At 58.3% G+C, this 16,641-nt stretch overlaps 2 protein-coding genes across 2 annotated transcripts; both read left to right on the plus strand.

Moving 5' to 3' along the window:
* Positions 1 to 4,207: 4,207 nt before the first annotated feature.
* Positions 4,208 to 8,313, plus strand: PRR29 (proline rich 29). Its single transcript, XM_068418959.1, has 6 exons — positions 4,208 to 4,285; positions 4,815 to 4,941; positions 6,744 to 6,859; positions 7,745 to 7,920; positions 8,045 to 8,115; positions 8,282 to 8,313. The coding sequence occupies exons 1-6, from the start codon at positions 4,208 to 4,210 to the stop codon at positions 8,311 to 8,313; spliced, it is 600 nt and encodes a 199-aa protein (XP_068275060.1).
* Positions 8,314 to 11,218: 2,905 nt separating this feature from the next.
* Positions 11,219 to 15,245, plus strand: AGPAT1 (1-acylglycerol-3-phosphate O-acyltransferase 1). Its single transcript, XM_068418890.1, has 6 exons — positions 11,219 to 11,403; positions 13,682 to 13,815; positions 14,090 to 14,265; positions 14,398 to 14,493; positions 14,736 to 14,808; positions 15,004 to 15,245. The coding sequence occupies exons 1-6, from the start codon at positions 11,219 to 11,221 to the stop codon at positions 15,243 to 15,245; spliced, it is 906 nt and encodes a 301-aa protein (XP_068274991.1).
* The last annotated feature ends 1,396 nt before the right edge of the window (positions 15,246 to 16,641 follow it).

A 16,641-nucleotide genomic window follows, 5' to 3' on the forward strand; every position in this document is an offset into this window, starting at 1 on the left:
TCCAGCCACAGGCACTCCCATTAATCCACCGCCGGCGCGGGGATTGCTGCTGGTACACGCTGGTAATCACAAATGACTCAGCGGTTTCCAAAGCAAATGAAGTCACTTGCAGTAATCTTTTACAAGTGGCAAATGCTCATTTACCAAGGGCTGGAAATTCCTAATTGTGTTACCTCCATCCCACCTTAGAGCAAAGCCACGGGGCATCCCCAGCCCTCGCCACCAATCTCGTGCTTAATTTTAGGCTCTGTGGAAGGAAACGGTCTGTGAAGGGTGATTCAGAGTAAGAGGAGACCACGGCGGCTGGGTGATGGCTTGGGGGAGACGGGACTCAAAGCACCAGCACCATGAGACCTCCTGGAAGAGGGAAGTGGTATTTTTTTGTAAGCAGCTTTCAAAGTGAGATGCTTCCACCCCCTCGTGCTCGCAGACCTGCAGAGCATCCCTGAGAGGTGCGTGTCTGAGTGGCTGCGTGTGACAGCGTGACGCAGCGCACAGGGGACGGCGGCTGCCGAGCTGCCACTCCGTATCCGGGGTTTGTCTTCATGTGCAATGACAAACTGGTTTTTGGGCTGTTTTTTTATACCACTTAGGAGCCAGCAGTGATTATGGGGACATGTATTGCCTCAGTCGTGCTTACTTCATCTTCCGCGCGTCTTGGGAAAGGTCGCTGCCTCCTGCCCATGTTTCCTCATTTCAGGAATTGCTCTGGTTCCAGTTTGTCTGCGGGGAAGGGAGATGGCACAAGGGATCCCAGTTATCGGAGGGCAGCTCAGTGAGTCATTGCTGCTGGGCCATACCGGAGCATGGCTCATCCAGCCTTGATCCATCACCGTCCTGGTGTTCCCGGTCTGACGGCCGGCCACCGTGCCCTGGGTACCCCTGCTCTGCTCGTCAGCTGCTTTGCCAAAGCATGTTGATGCTACGCTTTCTTTGCTTGCACGGCAAGCAGAGACCCATGCAGAGAGTGCATCGTGTGCCTCCGCGGGGCTGGATCACGTTGTTCCTGCTCCTGATGCCCAGTGCAGCATCACCCCCTGCTCCCGGCTTGTGCTGCGCCGTCTGCTTGCACCTACGTGGTACAGATGTTGGGTTCAGGGCCGAGGTGGTGGCAGAGGGTGCCTGGCCCTCCTGGTCCCCAGGGGATTGACTCTGTTTCAGGACCACTGCCTTAATCCTGACAGTGGCCCAAAGTGGAGCTGCTGCTGGAGCCCACCCTCTGCCTGGCCAGGGGATGGGGCTGAGTTCACAGAATCACAGAATCAATGAGGTTGGAAGAGCCCTCTGGGATCATCGAGTCCAACCATTGCCCTGACACCACCATGTCAACTAGACCACCGCACTAAGTGCCATGTCCAGTCTTTTCTTAAACACATCCAGAGATGGTGACTCCACCACCAGTGGAGTTCCTGGACTTGGGCTTGATGTGGGGTGAAGATTTAGGGGAGAGTTTCCAGAACAAGAAATCCTAGATTTACAGTAAGAGAGAGGCTCAAGAGCTTCCAAAGTGAGGGCTGCTGGTAAAATTATCTGCTGGGTATCCTCAGAGTGTCCCTTGGCACACATCTCAGTCTGGGGCTTGGGTTCAGCAAGATGGCTCTCACTGGGGACAGCGAGGTCCATCCCCACCAGAACTTTGTAATCCTCTGATCCCTCCTGAGTCTTGGTTTTCCATGATGCACCTGTGGATAGCTTACGTGCCACCACCACGCATGCGAAGATGGGGAGCACAAATGGGGAGCACAAACTGGTCCTGCGCTCTCACCTCTCCGCAGTGAGTAGGCTGATGGGGGTCCTCACCCGACCTCCTCGGTGAGAAGAGGTGATATCTCCAGCCGGAGGGTCTTTTCTACCCATGAAAGGTGTCTCTGGGCAGTGTCCTGGGCACAGCATGTGCTACGGTGACAGGCTGCCTGTTCCTGCCTGCAGCTGAGCCCGACAGCCTGTGCCCTGTCCTGCAACGCTGCATGAGATGCGTTGAGGCTGTGGGTTGCACTGGAGGGCAGCTAATAACACCCCAAAGGGGCTGCCATGGGGGGCCTGAGGACGTTGTGAGCAGGTCCCCTGGCTCCACTTGTCCCACTGCTGTCATAAGGTTTCCTCAAGCTGCTCAGCCCTTCGCCCCGGCGCTTGAGTCCTTCCTACAGACAAGAACAATATTAGCCAGGCTCTGTTCAGACCAAGGCAGGCTCTGCCAGAAGCAGGGGGTAATCAGCACAGTAATTAAATGCACAAATAATGGGAATTTGGGAGTTATAACAAAAGGCAGAGAAATAAATTGGAGGGGCTTGGAGAAATTAGGAACACAGAGCAAAATCTAATCAAGCAGAAAATAGCCTGACTGGAGCCAACAGCTAGGGGCGAAGGCAGCCAGCGTTGGAGCACTCCTCCCCTGGCATCTGGGGGTGTCTCCAAGTGCCATTTTGGGGCAGAACAAGAGTTTTTGGAGAGATCTGTTCCTGCTTGGGGAGCAGGGCTGGCTGCAGGCTGGGCTTCTGGGAAAAGCTCCCAGATCTGTGCTGTTGGTGGACAGTGGATTTTGGACGTAATATTGATGGAAATAATAACCCAGAAGAGCAGCGTGGGGAAATGCAGCTGACGGAGGTGGAGGAAAGATACCTGAGGCCAGCAGGAGGTTGGGCTATTTTGGGGGAGAAAGTGGTTTTTCATGGCAACGGGTTTGCTGGGGCTTAAATATTTTGTGAAGTGTTTCCTGGAGAGGAGCTCGGACAGGCCGAGCTCTCTGGATGGGGGGAGACAACGGGAAAATGTGAGCTGGTTTTGGTCTGCTGGACCCAAATCCCTGTGTGAGCATCCTGGGAGGGACTCGTGGGAGGGGAGAGCAGCAGGCTGGAGATAGGCTCTGGCACAATCCATTCGTGCTCATGCTAAGCCTTGCCAGGGTTTCCGTGGGGGGATGTGGTGGCCGGTCATTGCATCTCCAGGGAAGTGGTCCACGAGGCTGGGAGCCAGACCGAGGGGACCTGGTGCTGTGCCGTGGGCACCTCGGGGACCAGACCTCAGTTGGCATCGACAGGGCTGTGTGATGTCCCCAGCCACGGTGCCTGGGTTGTGTGCTGGGGGATGTGGTCTCTGAGGACCCGCAAGGGGACATCCCGTGGGGTGGAAGGACCTTCTCCCTCCACCAACGGAGACCCCAAACCTGTGGTACACAGGCATGGATGCCTCCATCCGACAGCAGAGCCTTGTAGATCCCATCCCAGCCTGACGTCCAAAGCTATCCCAGACTCTCACCCAGACCCGTCTCCCAGTGCTCCCTCCAAAAGCACCTCGCCACGTTCGCTCCGACAACCTGGAGCACCCCTGGTGCAGGTGACATGGCTCAGCCCCACAGGGACACACTGCAGCTGCCTCCTGACCCCTCCAGCTTCTTTCTGGTGGCGCTTGAAAGGACCTTTCAACAAGTCCCAATCAAAGAGGTGGCGTGGCGAGGACCGAGCCGCTCCCACAGGAAAGCACATCCCGCCAGGCCCTGCCCCATCCTTGTTTTCCCATTTCTCTGCCAGGTGACCTGGCAGTGGGCTCGAAGCCAACGCAAGGCAATGGCCCTTAAACCGAAAAGGCGGTTAGAGATGGGATCACCTCTGTCTTGGGATGTCCAAAGCTCAGGAGAAGGTAGCAGGGAGCTGCCATCACAGGTTTTCCCTCTTATCTCCCGGCTGAGCGACCTTGGCTCTGTCCCGGGGTGGCTGTGTTTGGGCTCAGTATCCCAAATATCTCCCAGCTCCAGGAACACAGCCCTCAAGACTGGGAAACAGAGGCACCGAGAGCACGAGCCACAGGGCAGGAGAAGACCCGTGTCCCACCGGTCACGACAGATGGGACATGCAGAGACCACAGGGTGCTGGGACCTGCAGAGACCACAGGGTGCTGGGACCTGGGATTTTAGGAAAGCTCCCAAAGCCAGAAGCTGTGGGATGCTGCCAGTGGGGCTGAGAAACCCCAGCACTGGGACCAGGTCTCCCCTGCTACTGGGACCAGTAGCAGGGCTCAGATAAACCTGCAGCCCCCTGCTCCCAGCTCAGGGGTTATCCTGGTAATACACCACAGGGAAAATCAGCCCCGGGACGCTCCTCTGCTGGCCAAACCTCCGGGGAGGATTTGTTTAGCCCCAGCAGCTATAGCAACGAGCCCTGCTGCCTGCTGCAGCTCTGCTCGCCCCATCGCCCGCCAGCCTGCCCGAGCCATGGAGGTGGGGGCAGTGGGGGACGCCCATGGGGTCTGGGGGGACACCCCAGCAGGGACCTACATCATCCCGCATGGGGTAAGCCCAGGAGAGCAGCTCTGTCTCTGGATTTATGGGATAGTCAGGGCTCACAAGGGTAAGGTGGGGAAAATGGGATGGGGTGGGAGGAGAGAGGGGCTGGGGTCAGGGGTTTGGGTGGGTGCTGGGGTCTGGGCCAGCAAAGCCAGTCTGCAATGGGGCTCTTTGCAAAATGCCTCCCTGCTCCCTGCAGACCCCGGGTCCCCAGGAAAGCTACTTCTGCCCGGGGACATGTCCCCAGGGGTGGGGACTTGCCAGGCGTGCAGGGCTGCACCCCTGGAAAGATGGGAGTCGGTGCAAGCAACCCCCTCCTCCCAGGCTCTCATCCCTGCTTGGCCTCAGTCCAGCGTTGCTCTCCTCCCTGCCACCAGCTCCTCTCCCCTCTCCTCCCTGCCACCAGCTCCTCTCCCCTCTCCTCCCTGCCACCAGCCCCTCTCCCCTCTCCTCCCCGGCTGCTGTGCTAACAGGGCACTAAATTAAACCCAGAGTGTGAGATCCCGGGGGTTTTCCTTCCCCTCCTGCCTTTCAGCTCCGACCCCAGCGATCTCCCCGTGGGGCCGTGCCGGTGTCCCAGCAGCCAGTGATGATCCTCCAGCAGCTTCCCGGGACCGTGGCTGCCCCAGCCCCCCCCGCCGGACCCCCACACGTCCGGGGAGGTGCGTGATGGTAGACATCATAGAGGTCAGCGTTAAAACCAGCTTAACTTTGTCCTCTTCTTTTTTTCCCAGCCTTTTCAGGATGAGGGGCAGGCAGGGGGACTGTGCCCACCTCTGCAGCCTTGCAGGGCTGGCCACACTGTGTTTTGATGGCTGCTTTGCCCCATGGGATGCGATTTTTGGTGGTTTTACCAACTTTGAAGTCTGGATTGGTTTTGGCCACACCGAGATGCTCCCAGGGAATGGTTTTGGGCTGTTTTTTTTAAATCCACCTCTCCTTTGTTCTCCAAACCCCCATTCATGTGGGTGTAAGGAGCATCACCAGGGAAAGCCGAGGTGATAGGGGGTCCTTGGCCATGCTGGGTGGGACTGGAGGGAGAGACATGCCAGCCCCAGAGCCCATGGGACACAGCAGGCAGGAGCAAAGAGCGACTGTCTATGGGCTTCACCCAACCTTCTGCAACCCAGGCTCCAGCAATCGGGGCTGGGGGAGCAGACAGCAGAGGTGGGGGGGAGCTTGTGGTCCCTGGGACATGCCATGGGCAAAGCTGTGCAGCTTTGCGACGAGGGGGGAAGGTTGAGCTGCCTTTAAAAATACACAGAGGAAAGGGCACCCTCAAAATTGGTGTGGAAAGGAAAGGGAGAGCCCAGCCCGGCCCCTCGGAGCCCTGCAGTGGGGGCTGGCTGCCTTTCCAGCGGGATGGGTGGGATCCATTAGGAGCAGCCAGCCCCTCGCGTGCTTTCTCCTCCCGGTTCAATGCCTGGCTGCTGGCCCGCTCCCTCCTCGCGGCTCCGGCTCCGGCCACCTCCTGGGTTGTGCTGTAATGTTCCTCGCTGGAGGGTCGGCTGCCTCATGGGTGCCCTGGGAGCCCGTCCCTGCAGCCGTGAGAGCGCGTTGGGATCTGGTGTGTGGGCCACAGGGATGCCCAAACACCCTTTTTCCCACGGCTCCGGCTAACGGGGCTCGGGGGTCTCGTGCCCAAAGCTGGCAGGATCTCGGAGGCAGCCCCCCGGCAGGGCTGCAGGCATTTTACAGGGGAACTTCATGCCTGCGGCAAACGGGGATGTTTTAATGGGGAAGCAGAGCCAGACACCGTGCTTCCCCCGCAGCCAGACGCCTCAGCAGCCATCCCGCGGCTTGGGCACCAGCCGAGGGGCCTGGGACGCTAACCTGGACGTGCACAGCCGCTCTGGGTCCCAGCTCCTCGTGCGGAGCCAGGCAGGGGCTGCGGAGGCACCGAGCACCCCCAGCCTGCTCCTCTCCTGGCTGCAGCTCCGTAGGTGCCCTGGGAATGGAGCTGGGATGAGCCCCCCGCGGTCCAGCCCCAGCTCCTGCCTCCTTGGGGGTGTTTCTGAGCATGATGTGGTGCAAAGCAGAGCTGACCCTGGTGCGTTCCCCACGCGGTGCCACCCCGAGGACACCGGCTCTGCTGGCTGGTGCCAAGGCAGAGGCTTGCCAAGCCGCTGAGCGCTGCCAGGACCACAGCAATTCTCCTCCGAAAGTCTGATGCCTCCAGCACCACTAATCACCTTTTGTGAGCAGCCTTCAGCGAGCCAGACCAGATGTTTAATCACATTTGCAAATAAGAAAAGGCTGAAATATGGCTATTTTAAAGCTTTATCCAAGCAAAATAATTTTTAAGTGCCACGTGGGTCTTCCAAATTGGGGTGGGGGCAGTTTGGCTTAGCTCCCACCGCTTGGGCACAGGGACAAGCCTTGGTGCCACCCCATCCCATGGCCGTGTTTCTCGTGCCCTTGCGCTGATCTCTCTCTGACACAGAGCCCCTTTACTCTCTGGCAGATTTAATCGAGTTGATGATGATTCAAAACTCCCAAATGCACCAGGTGGTGATGAACAGCCTGGCTGTGTCGGCACTGACGTCCTTCGGGTTCGGGCCATCTCCAGCCGCTGCCCAGGTAAGGGTCAGGGCTGCTGACCATAGCACAGGGCCAAAGAGGACCAAAGAAGTGGGCAAAGGGACCTTTCCAGAGCTGCTCAGGAGAAGGGGATGACCGTGTCCTGCTTTGGCACAACGTGGAACCCCTCCGGGTGCAGAAGCTGGGTGGTCTCAGCCTGGCTCAGTCCAGGCTCTGCAGCCCCTTGGGGTTTTGGGGCTCTTTGTGTTGGTTTGACCCCCCCAGCTCTGCCAGCACAGATCGCATCCAGGCTGCTCGGAGGCAATTTAGCTCAGATGGGAAGAGGCAGGAGCCTCCCTGTGTGCTGCGGCGTGGGCAGGGCGCAGTGCGGTGGCCGAGCACTGCTCATTAGGCAGGACGGCTCTGCGAGGGCTTTCATTTAAAATTCCATCTCGAACTAAAATCATATTAAACATTTCATCTCTGTGGGGGGAAACAAATGCTGCTTTCTCGGCAGGGGCGAGAGCTGGGCTGCGGGCAGCTGCCTCGCTTGCTGCCAGCTGGCATCTCTAGGCACACACCCTCCCGTGCTGCCCCCCCCAGCGCCCACCAGTTCACTGTGCTGGCCAAGACTGGACCCTGCTGGTGGCACCTCAGCAGTTGGATCAAACAGGCTCCTCCCAGCAGTGTTTTGAGGTCCCATCTGTGGGGCTGCCACCTCCCTGCGTCCCCAGCACCCGGGTTCCCACGCTGGCTGACTGCGGGGCTTTGTGTGGGATCGAGCCCACCCAGCCGGACCCTGGGAGAGCCGTGCCGTGCCAGCGGCATCGCAGCCAAGCATGGCTCCCTGGGAACCCCCTCGCTGGGGCTCTGGGGAGCAGTCCCCCAGGGAGATGGCTGCAGAAAGGGGCCTGGCACAGCCTTGCCTTTTGTTCCTCCCTGCAGGCGATGGCGGTGCCTTTGCAGACCGGAGAGGAAGAGGAGGCTGTGGTTTTCCACCATCACTATATCCCCTACCCCAGTCCTGCTCCTATCCTGGTGTGGCCAGTCCTGGCACAGGATCGGGGACCGGCAGCTGTGCGGTACCTGGGCACAGGCTCATTAGCTGAGGATGGGGAGGTGTGAGTAACGAGGGTGCTGGGTGCACGTCCCTGCGGCCCCTGGTGTAACAGGACGTCCAGCCCAAGCTGGGACACAAGGGACAACACCAAGCCAGCGCTTACTCCTGTCCTTGCTCCTCTCCAGCAGGGCGGTACCTCCCCCTCCACCCCCCAGTGCCACAGGGACCGTGGGAGCCAATGTCCCACCAGCATCGGGTAAGGACATGCTGTCCCCATGTCCCTCAATGAGGGACATCTTGCCCTCAAGCTTGTATCAACGAGGCAGCCCCCAGTCAAGGGCTGAGCCCTCCCTGTTCCCTCCATCCATGGGATCCTCGGAGTGGCCCTTGCACACCCTCCAGCTCCCCTTTTCTCTCCGCAGAGTACTACGACATGGTGGAGGAGAGGCTGTGAGAGCCATGCTTCCCAAGATGGTTTCTCCTGCATGTCCCAGCCCTTGACCCCAGAAGATCCTGCAGGTGCTGAGCATGGGTGCTCCATGATACCCATAATTTTGGGGTGGCTGGGGGGGAGGAAGCGAATGGGCCCAGCAAAATGCACAAACGTTTGCTTCCTCCCCCCCAGCCACCCCAACGCAGGGGGTGTCACGAAGCCTGTCACCAAACGCCAGGTGACAGCGTGACCCCAAACAAGGACAGGCTTTTATCTCCACGCTCTGCAGAAGAGCTCGTCCCCAGCAAATTAGTGGTGACATCCCAGTCCTGGCTGGACAACGTGTCTCTGCCAAGCCATAAAGACTCTGTGGCACGAGCTGTGCTGTGTCCCCATGGGTAGGGGGGTGGGTGATGCCAGCCCAGGTGGTCCTGGTCTTCATTAGTCCCTTCAGATCTCGATGAAGCACATTTGCCTGTAATTAATTTGCTTTGTTAAGAAAGCATCCTGCTGTCACTAATTAAGCATCTGTAATTACCCAAACTGCTGGCTTTGTGCCTGGGTGCGGGGTTTTCTCCGAGCTGGGGGGGACGTGAGCCTCTTGCACCTAGGGCTGGGGGGGTATATCAGTGCCTGGTGTGGGTGCTGGGGCAATATAGGGAGCTGCTGATGGGTGGTGCTGGGAAGCAGAGTGGGATGCTCCTGGCTGAGTACAGCATGGGGAGAGCTGGATCTGACCAGCAGCTCGTTCCTGGTGGGGATGCGGTCAAGGCAGCAGCCTGAGAAAGGGGATGCAGAGTTGGGTGAGTATGGGGTTCCCTAGGACTCAGTGTCCCCTCTGCTCATCAGGAAAAAAGGAGCAGATGCATTTTGGGTGCTGGAAGCTGCACCTTGCCTCTGCTACCTCCTGAACCCCACTTAGAGATGACAGCCCTGTTCTGACCCCAGTGGCGTTGCTGGCCAGTTATCAGGAGGCTTTGCCTTAAGAGCAGAGCTCCTAGCAGGAGACTTCAGGGCTGGTGGTCATGTCGAGGTCAGAGCATGCAGAAAGATGGTGCCCAGGCAGTTGCACCTTAAATCCCCTCTTTCTGCCCCCATCGGGCATGAGGACTGCCCTGTCCCTCTTCTGTGGTCCCTATGGAAAGGAGGGTTCACCCTCCCCGAGCCCAGGACTGAGCTGTGCATGGGCAGATCTTCCCCTGCAGCGAAGTGCAGCCTGGCTCCTGCTGTAGCTGGAGAAGCAGCTCCTCAATGTGGAGCAAAAGAGCCATGTTCGGTTGTGGCATGAAGGCACGTTTCCAGCTGGGAGCACCCTGAGAGGCTGCGAGACTGGCCGGGCAGAGCAGGGAGAGAAGTGAAGGAGATCATCCAAAAGCCAAGCTGAGCTTGATGGAAAATCAGGCTGATGCACAAAGGTTTTCATATCTGTATAGACAGAAAAGGAGGAAGGAGGAGAGGAGTCACCTGGGCATGGGATGGACAGGAAGGGTGGGCTCAAGATCTGAGCTTGAATATGAGAATAATGAGAGGGAATGGGCGGATGAAGCAATGGGGATTGCAACACCCATAGTGGACACAACCCTTGGAGCCCTCTCTGGGTCACTGGTTGAACCAGGGCACCCTTCAGCTGGGGCAGCATGGAGAGCATCGCCCAGCCAGGAGCCCAAAGGCATCGACTTGCACCCACATGAGCAGGGACAAGGAGAAGGTGTGGGTGGAAAGAGCAGCATGGGCATGGAGAGGAATGGAGCAGGGGAGATGCAGAGGGGTTTTGCTGAAGGTAGGTTGTGTCAGATGAGGGGCAGGGCTGCTGGGTTTGACCCAGGCGGTGTGACGCCTCTCCCCAGCATGGTAGAATGGGCCTGTTGGCCCCAGAGCCCTGGTGGGGTGGTTATGGGAAGGCAGGAGCAGAGCTCTCTGCACGCAGGCACCTGCCCAAGGGTCAGAGATGAACTGATGGGTCTGGGCAGCAGCATGTGGATGTCCCTGGCAGGGCTTGGGACACGGAACAGCCCGGCTGGGAGATGCTGCTGGTGGCTGACACCAGGCCAGAGTTACCTCTGCAATGACAAGCACTTGCTTTTTAGAAGCAAGACCAGAGTTTCTTCAGGGCAACCCGGAGTCAGCCTGCATCCCGCGTGCCCAGAGCGGAAGGAGAGGCTAATTACAGCCCTGCGCATGCTAATTGCACCTATGTAAACAACAACCCCTGGCTGACAGCTGGAGCGAGAGCTGGCATCGCCTTCAGCCCAGGGTGGGAGCACGGTGGGTGACGGGGCTCAGACCCCTGTGGCATTGCTTGGACCTTGGGAGAGGAAGGGGGGGAGCAGAGAGATGGGGAGCACTGGCATCAGGTACCTGCTGCAGACCCAGGCAGGGGGCAGCAGGGAGATATTTTCCAATAATCTGATACTCTGCAGGGTGAGGTTTGGGGATTAGCCACAATGCCAACAGGGATCTGAGACTGGGGTGATGGGCATGGACCAGCACCAGCTCCCGCTGTCCCTCCCAGCTGAGATCCCCCTTTCCCAGGGCTGGGGTCCCTGTGGCCAGGAGATGTGCCCAGAGCACGGACACTTTTGTGGGCAATGGATCTGATCACATCAAGTTGGAGGCACTGCAATGGCTTTTAACAGCCCAGGAGGGCACCTACCAGCAGTGACACCTTGGTCCCGGCACTGACTCACCACCACTCTCCACCTTTGGGGGGGTAGCCTGCCTCCTGTCTGAGCCAGTCCATCCTCAAGCCTCTGTACAGGGTGACATACACACAGCACCTTCCCCTGGACCAGCCCCAAACGCCCACGTGCTGCTCTGCTGATACACCTCATCCACCTGCCACGCTCCTCAGCATCCTCTGTTCCACCCGCCCTGCTCCCAGGGACGCTGGCTGAGCTCCCCAGCATCCTCCTGCCGGGGCATCACGATGGAGGTGGTCCTGCTCCACGGACTGCTGCTCTTCCTCCCCTTGGCAGCCCTGCTGCTTTACTGGTACAATGCCACCTTCCACTACTTCTGCAAGGTGGCCTTCTTCAACTGCTGGATCATGGTCATGGCCACCCTCCTGTCCCCGCTTGCGGCTCTTCGGGGACGCTCTGTGGAGAACATGAAGTGAGTACAGCCTGGGGATGTACTTCTGATGAGGAGGTGGCTGGGGCTTGGCTGCAATGGAGGAGCTCGTGTGGTCTTGTGGACACACGCTCTCTCCCGCTCTGGGCATACCGACGCTGTGTTGAGCCCTGGGGCCACAGTGAGGGCTGTGGTCATGTCCATGTGGCAATGAAAGGTGCATCTGCATCTTGTGGTGTGGTGAAGAGGTGTTGGCCATGCCTGGGGAGGGTTACACCATGATGGAGGTGGCCAGCTGGGTTGGGACTAGCGTTCCCTGGAGGATGAAGTAGCGTAAAAGGGATCATTCTTTGCCATCGCAACATTGGGGTCATCAGTTGGGTGGGTGACAGGGGGGTTTTGGCAAAGGTTGGAGGTACAATCATTAGCAGGATGCAAACGCACACACATCGCTGCCTCCCTGGCAGCGGGAGCCTTGGGGACCACGCCTTGGCAGAGGGATGTGGGGATGTCTCGGTGCCATCGGGCATGGCGCAGTCATGTCCTGGCGAGTCATGTGCTGTCAGCTGTGCTCAGGGGTGGTGGCAGTGGCGGCAGAGATAACATCGCTGTGCAACATGAGAGGAAGGTCCGGTTGCTTTCAAGGGTGTTGCAAGCTTGTTACCGGATTCCTGGGCATGACAGCATAGCAGAAGGGATATAATTATGTCAGAGTGAAAAATGTCTGAGCCTGTGGTATCTGCTGAGCTCCAGCCAGCACGTATTTGTGCTGATGGATTTCAGGCCCTCGGCAGGAGCGTGGTCAGAGGTTTGATGCTATCAATCTGTTGTGCAGCCTCTTTCCCTCACCCTTTCCATGCAGAAATGCTGTGCACGTGCATCCAGGGGTGCTCTGAGCCCTGGTGCAAACGCTTCCAGCTCAGTGGAAATGCCCGGCTGATACCTCACAGCCACCCTCCCCCAAATCACAAAGCCTCCGGCCTGGAGCACTTTCCTGTCATTAGTTCTGGCTTTGGGGCATTGCCACAAGTGTTTTGCTTCTTGGAGATCCCCATGTCTCCCAAGGGATGGGTGGTCCAGACACAACAGACCCTCTAAGCATCATACCTCCTTCTCTCTCTGTGTCTGCCTCCACTCTCTCCTCCCAAACTTCTTCTCATTCCTATCTGGTGCTGGACTCTTGCTGACAGCCCTGTCCCCTGTGGGCTTTGTGGGACCAGTCGCTGCTGGATGTGTGGACCCTGGAATGGGTGCTTTTCATGCTGTGGTTGGAGGATGCCCCATTTCAACACCGAAAGCGTACCAGGTTTTTATCTATCTATCTATCTATCTCCACCATGGGTGCTGCAATTCTCGTTTCTCCATCCTCCCTCCATTCTTCTCGTTATTCTCATACTGAGCGTCACCCTTCATCAGCACTGCCATCCTGATGTCACCCTTCCTGTCCAGCCCTCCCTGGATAGTGACACCGCTCACTCTTGTTCCTCCTTCCACCTGCACAGATGAAACCTCCATCTCTCTCCGACACTGCAGGTCCGTGAAGCTATTCTCTGTTATTTCCTCTAATGAATGAAGCTGAGCAGGTTTTCCCTTCCCTGCTCTCTTCCCCCTCCACCCCCAGCACAAAGCTTGGTGTCTGCAATGCTGCCCTTCGGCTGCTCTGCAGGGACAGTCCCTGGAGACATCTGTAGACCTGCCTGTCTCTGCACATCCATCTTCAGTGCTCATCCATCTACAGCTCAGCACCTCTTGGTTGCAATCCAGCTCCTCTGGCTTTAGCTATCTGCAGCTCAGGCTGTGAGCCCGCTGTTTGGTTTCCAGCCCGCACACACAGATCCAGCTGTGCACATGGGGGAGCCTCAGGGTGAGGTTCATCTGGCCAGAGGCACTTGTCTTCATTGGAATGTGACGATCTGCACCTTGGCTGCAGGCAGGCATCCCATCCCTTCTCTTCTTGCTTTCCCATTATTGCTGGACATCAAAAAAGCCTGTTTTTTTTTTTCTCCCACCAGCTTGTGCTGGTTGCTCCTCTTCATCAGCAGCGCCAGTGCAGACTTTCTAGTACTGGGACAGCAGCTGGTCCTACCTTGGGGATGGTTACAGGGTTAGCTCTGAGCTATGCAGGCTACAAAAGTACTTAGAAAAGCAAAACATCACTGAAACTGAACACAGATCCACTTTGGGACACAATATTTGCTCATGTAGACCAGATCTAGCCTGGCCCATCTTGCACCTTGCTCCCTGATTGTGAAGGGCTGGAAAAAATCAAGCAGCCGCCCTCTGTGTTGATCTGCTCCCCACATGTGTTCCTCTGCCCTAGGCTCCTGCGTGCTGCGATCCTGCCCCTCAAACGCTTCTGTGGCATCAAGATGCAGGTGTGGGGCTCTGAGCATCTGAACATCGAGGAGCCCTATGTGATAGTCTGCAACCACCAAGCTTCCCTTGACCTCTTGGGTATGTGCAAGAGAGAGAGGGGGCACATCAACTGCATGGGCAGCCTTTGGGGTGCTTCAGGGGTGGATCACGATCACCCTGGGATTTGTACAGGGCAGTGTGGTAGGCATAGGCCAGAAGAGCTGGTGGGACAGGAGCTCAGGGCTATGGGTGTGCTGCAGAGAGAGGGTTGGGACAATGGAAGATGACCCCAGGTCATTACAGCCGCAGGGCTGGTTGGTTCTGGGTGCCATTGGGCAGGGATGGATCCTTTCCTCTCCCGTCCATCCCCCAGGCATGGTGGAGGTCATTCCTGACCGCTGTGTGCCCATCGTCAAGAAGGAGCTCATGTACATGGGCACGGTGGGGTGGGCCTGCTGGCTCAGTGGCATCATCTTCATCGACCGCCACAAAAGAGAAGATGCCATTGATGTCATCTCCCAGACAGCCAGGACCATGCGGCGTGAAAATGTGAGCGGGGCTGGAAGCGGGGGGAGGAGTCGGGGAGCAAACACCGATGGGGCAAGGAGGGCACAGGGACAACGCAGGTCCCTGGGTGCTCTGGTTGGGGTCCCTGCTCATGTCTCGCCCTGTCCCATGCAGCTCCGAGTGTTTATTTTCCCTGAAGGCACCAGGAACCAGGACAAATCCATGCTGCCCTTCAAGCGTGGGGCTTTCCACTTGGCCGTTCAGGCTCAGGTAAGGCCATCCTCCCCCTCCACTTGCCCTTGATGGAGTGGGGTGGGTGTGCACCCTGGGGCAGCGGGTTGGGGGACATTAGGGTCTTTTGGGGTCTGCAGTCCCCAGGGACAAGCACCCTGCTGTGCAGGACCCAGGAAGGGGATGGGGACCTGCTGAAGCCTGGGGCATGGCAGGAGCTGGAGTCCTGTCTGGGGAGGGGATCTGTATGGAGGACACCCCTGACCCTTCATCTCCTATAGGTTCCCATTTTCCCCATCGTGATCTCACCGTACTGGGACTTCTTCAGCTCCAAGGATAAGAAATTCACCTCTGGTAAGTGATGAACAAGAAGCCCCATTGCTGGAAGGCAGGGCTGATGGTGGGGGATGGGGCACGTGGGGCTTGTAGGTTTCTTTGTGGGACATTGAGGTGTGGGGAGGCAGCTGATGGTGAAGGATGCTGGTGGGAAGACCTGGCTCCTGCTGGGTTTGGCTAACAGCCTCCTCAGTCTTTCCCTTCTCTCTCCAGGGACATGCACCATCCGAATCCTCCCCAAGGTAGAAACCCAGGGCCTGAGCCCAAAGGATGTCCCCAAACTGACAGAGACTGTCCGCCAGGCCATGGTTGATGTCCTCGCCGAGATGTCTGCAAATCGCTGTGGGGACCAGCGTGCTGAGCAGCCTCCGCTCCCGCGCTGCGCTGGGGCTGGTGCTGGCAGGGGGACAGACAGCCTGGAGCGTGAGGACAACACAACGGGGACCAGCAATTAGGCAGAGGGACCGAGCCCCTCGGGGATGTAAGGGAGGTGGCACAGCCAAAGGCTGGGCCATGCTGTCCCCTTGTCCCTTGTGGACATGCCCACCAGACCTGCTACCGCCCCGGCAGCCTGTGAGAGCAGGACGGTGCCCTGGTGCAGGAGGAAGCAGAGCAGTGCAGGATGGGGACCAGGCAGCACCCCAAAACCAGTGCAAGGTGCCCCCAGAAACACCTCGCTATGACTATGCATCCCCTCCCCAGGGCTCTGCCTGTCTCCACCAAACCTGGCGCTGGCTGCAAGCCCGGTCTGCCTGGGTGGCTCCTGCCTGCACCCTGGGTAGGGGGGGAGAGACGTGCCAGCCAGGGCTGGGGGTCCACTGTGCCATTTTCGACCACGGTGTGACTCGTAGTGTGGTTCACCCATGAGCCCATGGGTGAACGTCTTCTGGGTTGCTTCTTCCAGAGGATCCTGCAAGCTGGCAGTGCTGTTGAGGTGCAGCCAGCTCTGGGGGGGGGTCCAGGGTGCAGCATGTGGCTGCTGGGGAGGGGGCAGGAGGTGCAGGGGATATTGCCATGTGGGAAGAGCATCCTCAATGTTGAACCATGAGATGAGGGTGCAAGATTAAAGGGTCAGTGCCTGGTGGTGTGTGTGTGCAGCGTCCTGCCTGAGCCTCGGGTGCTGAGGGGAGTGTGGGGAGGGGGATCTGTCTCCTTATGGCCATGTGGGATACCCGGATCACTGCACGTAAAGCCATCCCCATGGACACCATGGCTTCTCCAGGGGGTTACAGTGCTGGGCGGTGTGAGGAGAATGTGGCAGGGTGAGAGTTACACCAGGGTAGACCTCTCCCTGACATAGGGATGAGCAGTAAGTGCACAGGAGGAGCACCAAGAAAGCCCAGAAACCTCAGAGGGCAGAGGTGCCTGCATTATGCCCACCTGGAACATAACCTCCCCATGGCCTCCAGACCATGGTACAACCAGACTCATCCACCAGCTACCACCTCCCTTGGCCTGTTCCCTGCAGCCAGGCACGGCTTTGGGCATCTGCTGGCTCCTTTCCAGCCCAGCAGCTCCTGTCCCCGCCACCCCAGGGCGACAGTAGGGCAGGGAGAAGCTCAATGTGTGGCTGTCCCTAGTGCTGGGAGCAGAGTGGACAGGCTTCACCTCCCATCTACAAATAAGATGTGCACACTGTGGCCAAACAAGGGCACAGCACTCCAGTTTGGCACCGTCCCTGCTCTCAGGAGCTGCTGGCTCATTCTGGAGGAAATTCTGCAAAACCGTGGAAATAATCGACCCAAACAGATACCACTAGGCAAAAAGATTAGCAGCAGCAAAGAGGCTTCCCATGAGTAACAACTCACCGGATCGGGAACGGTGACATCGCGATGGTCAAGGGCAGCGTGC

This window comes from Nyctibius grandis, chromosome 26, assembly GCF_013368605.1.
Source record: "Nyctibius grandis isolate bNycGra1 chromosome 26, bNycGra1.pri, whole genome shotgun sequence".
NCBI classification, from domain to species: domain Eukaryota; kingdom Metazoa; phylum Chordata; class Aves; order Nyctibiiformes; family Nyctibiidae; genus Nyctibius; species Nyctibius grandis.

Coding starts and splice junctions, on each gene's coding strand:
- PRR29 (XM_068418959.1), top strand. CDS start 4,208: ATGGAGGTGGGGGCAGTGGGGGACGCCCATGGGGTCTGGGGGGACACC. Junction 4,286..4,814: donor CCTACATCATCCCGCATGGG/GTAAGCCCAGGA, acceptor CCTGCCTTTCAG/CTCCGACCCCAGCGATCTCC. Junction 6,860..7,744: donor CATCTCCAGCCGCTGCCCAG/GTAAGGGTCAGG, acceptor TCCTCCCTGCAG/GCGATGGCGGTGCCTTTGCA.
- AGPAT1 (XM_068418890.1), top strand. CDS start 11,219: ATGGAGGTGGTCCTGCTCCACGGACTGCTGCTCTTCCTCCCCTTGGCA. Junction 11,404..13,681: donor CGCTCTGTGGAGAACATGAA/GTGAGTACAGCC, acceptor CCTCTGCCCTAG/GCTCCTGCGTGCTGCGATCC. Junction 14,494..14,735: donor ACTTGGCCGTTCAGGCTCAG/GTAAGGCCATCC, acceptor CATCTCCTATAG/GTTCCCATTTTCCCCATCGT.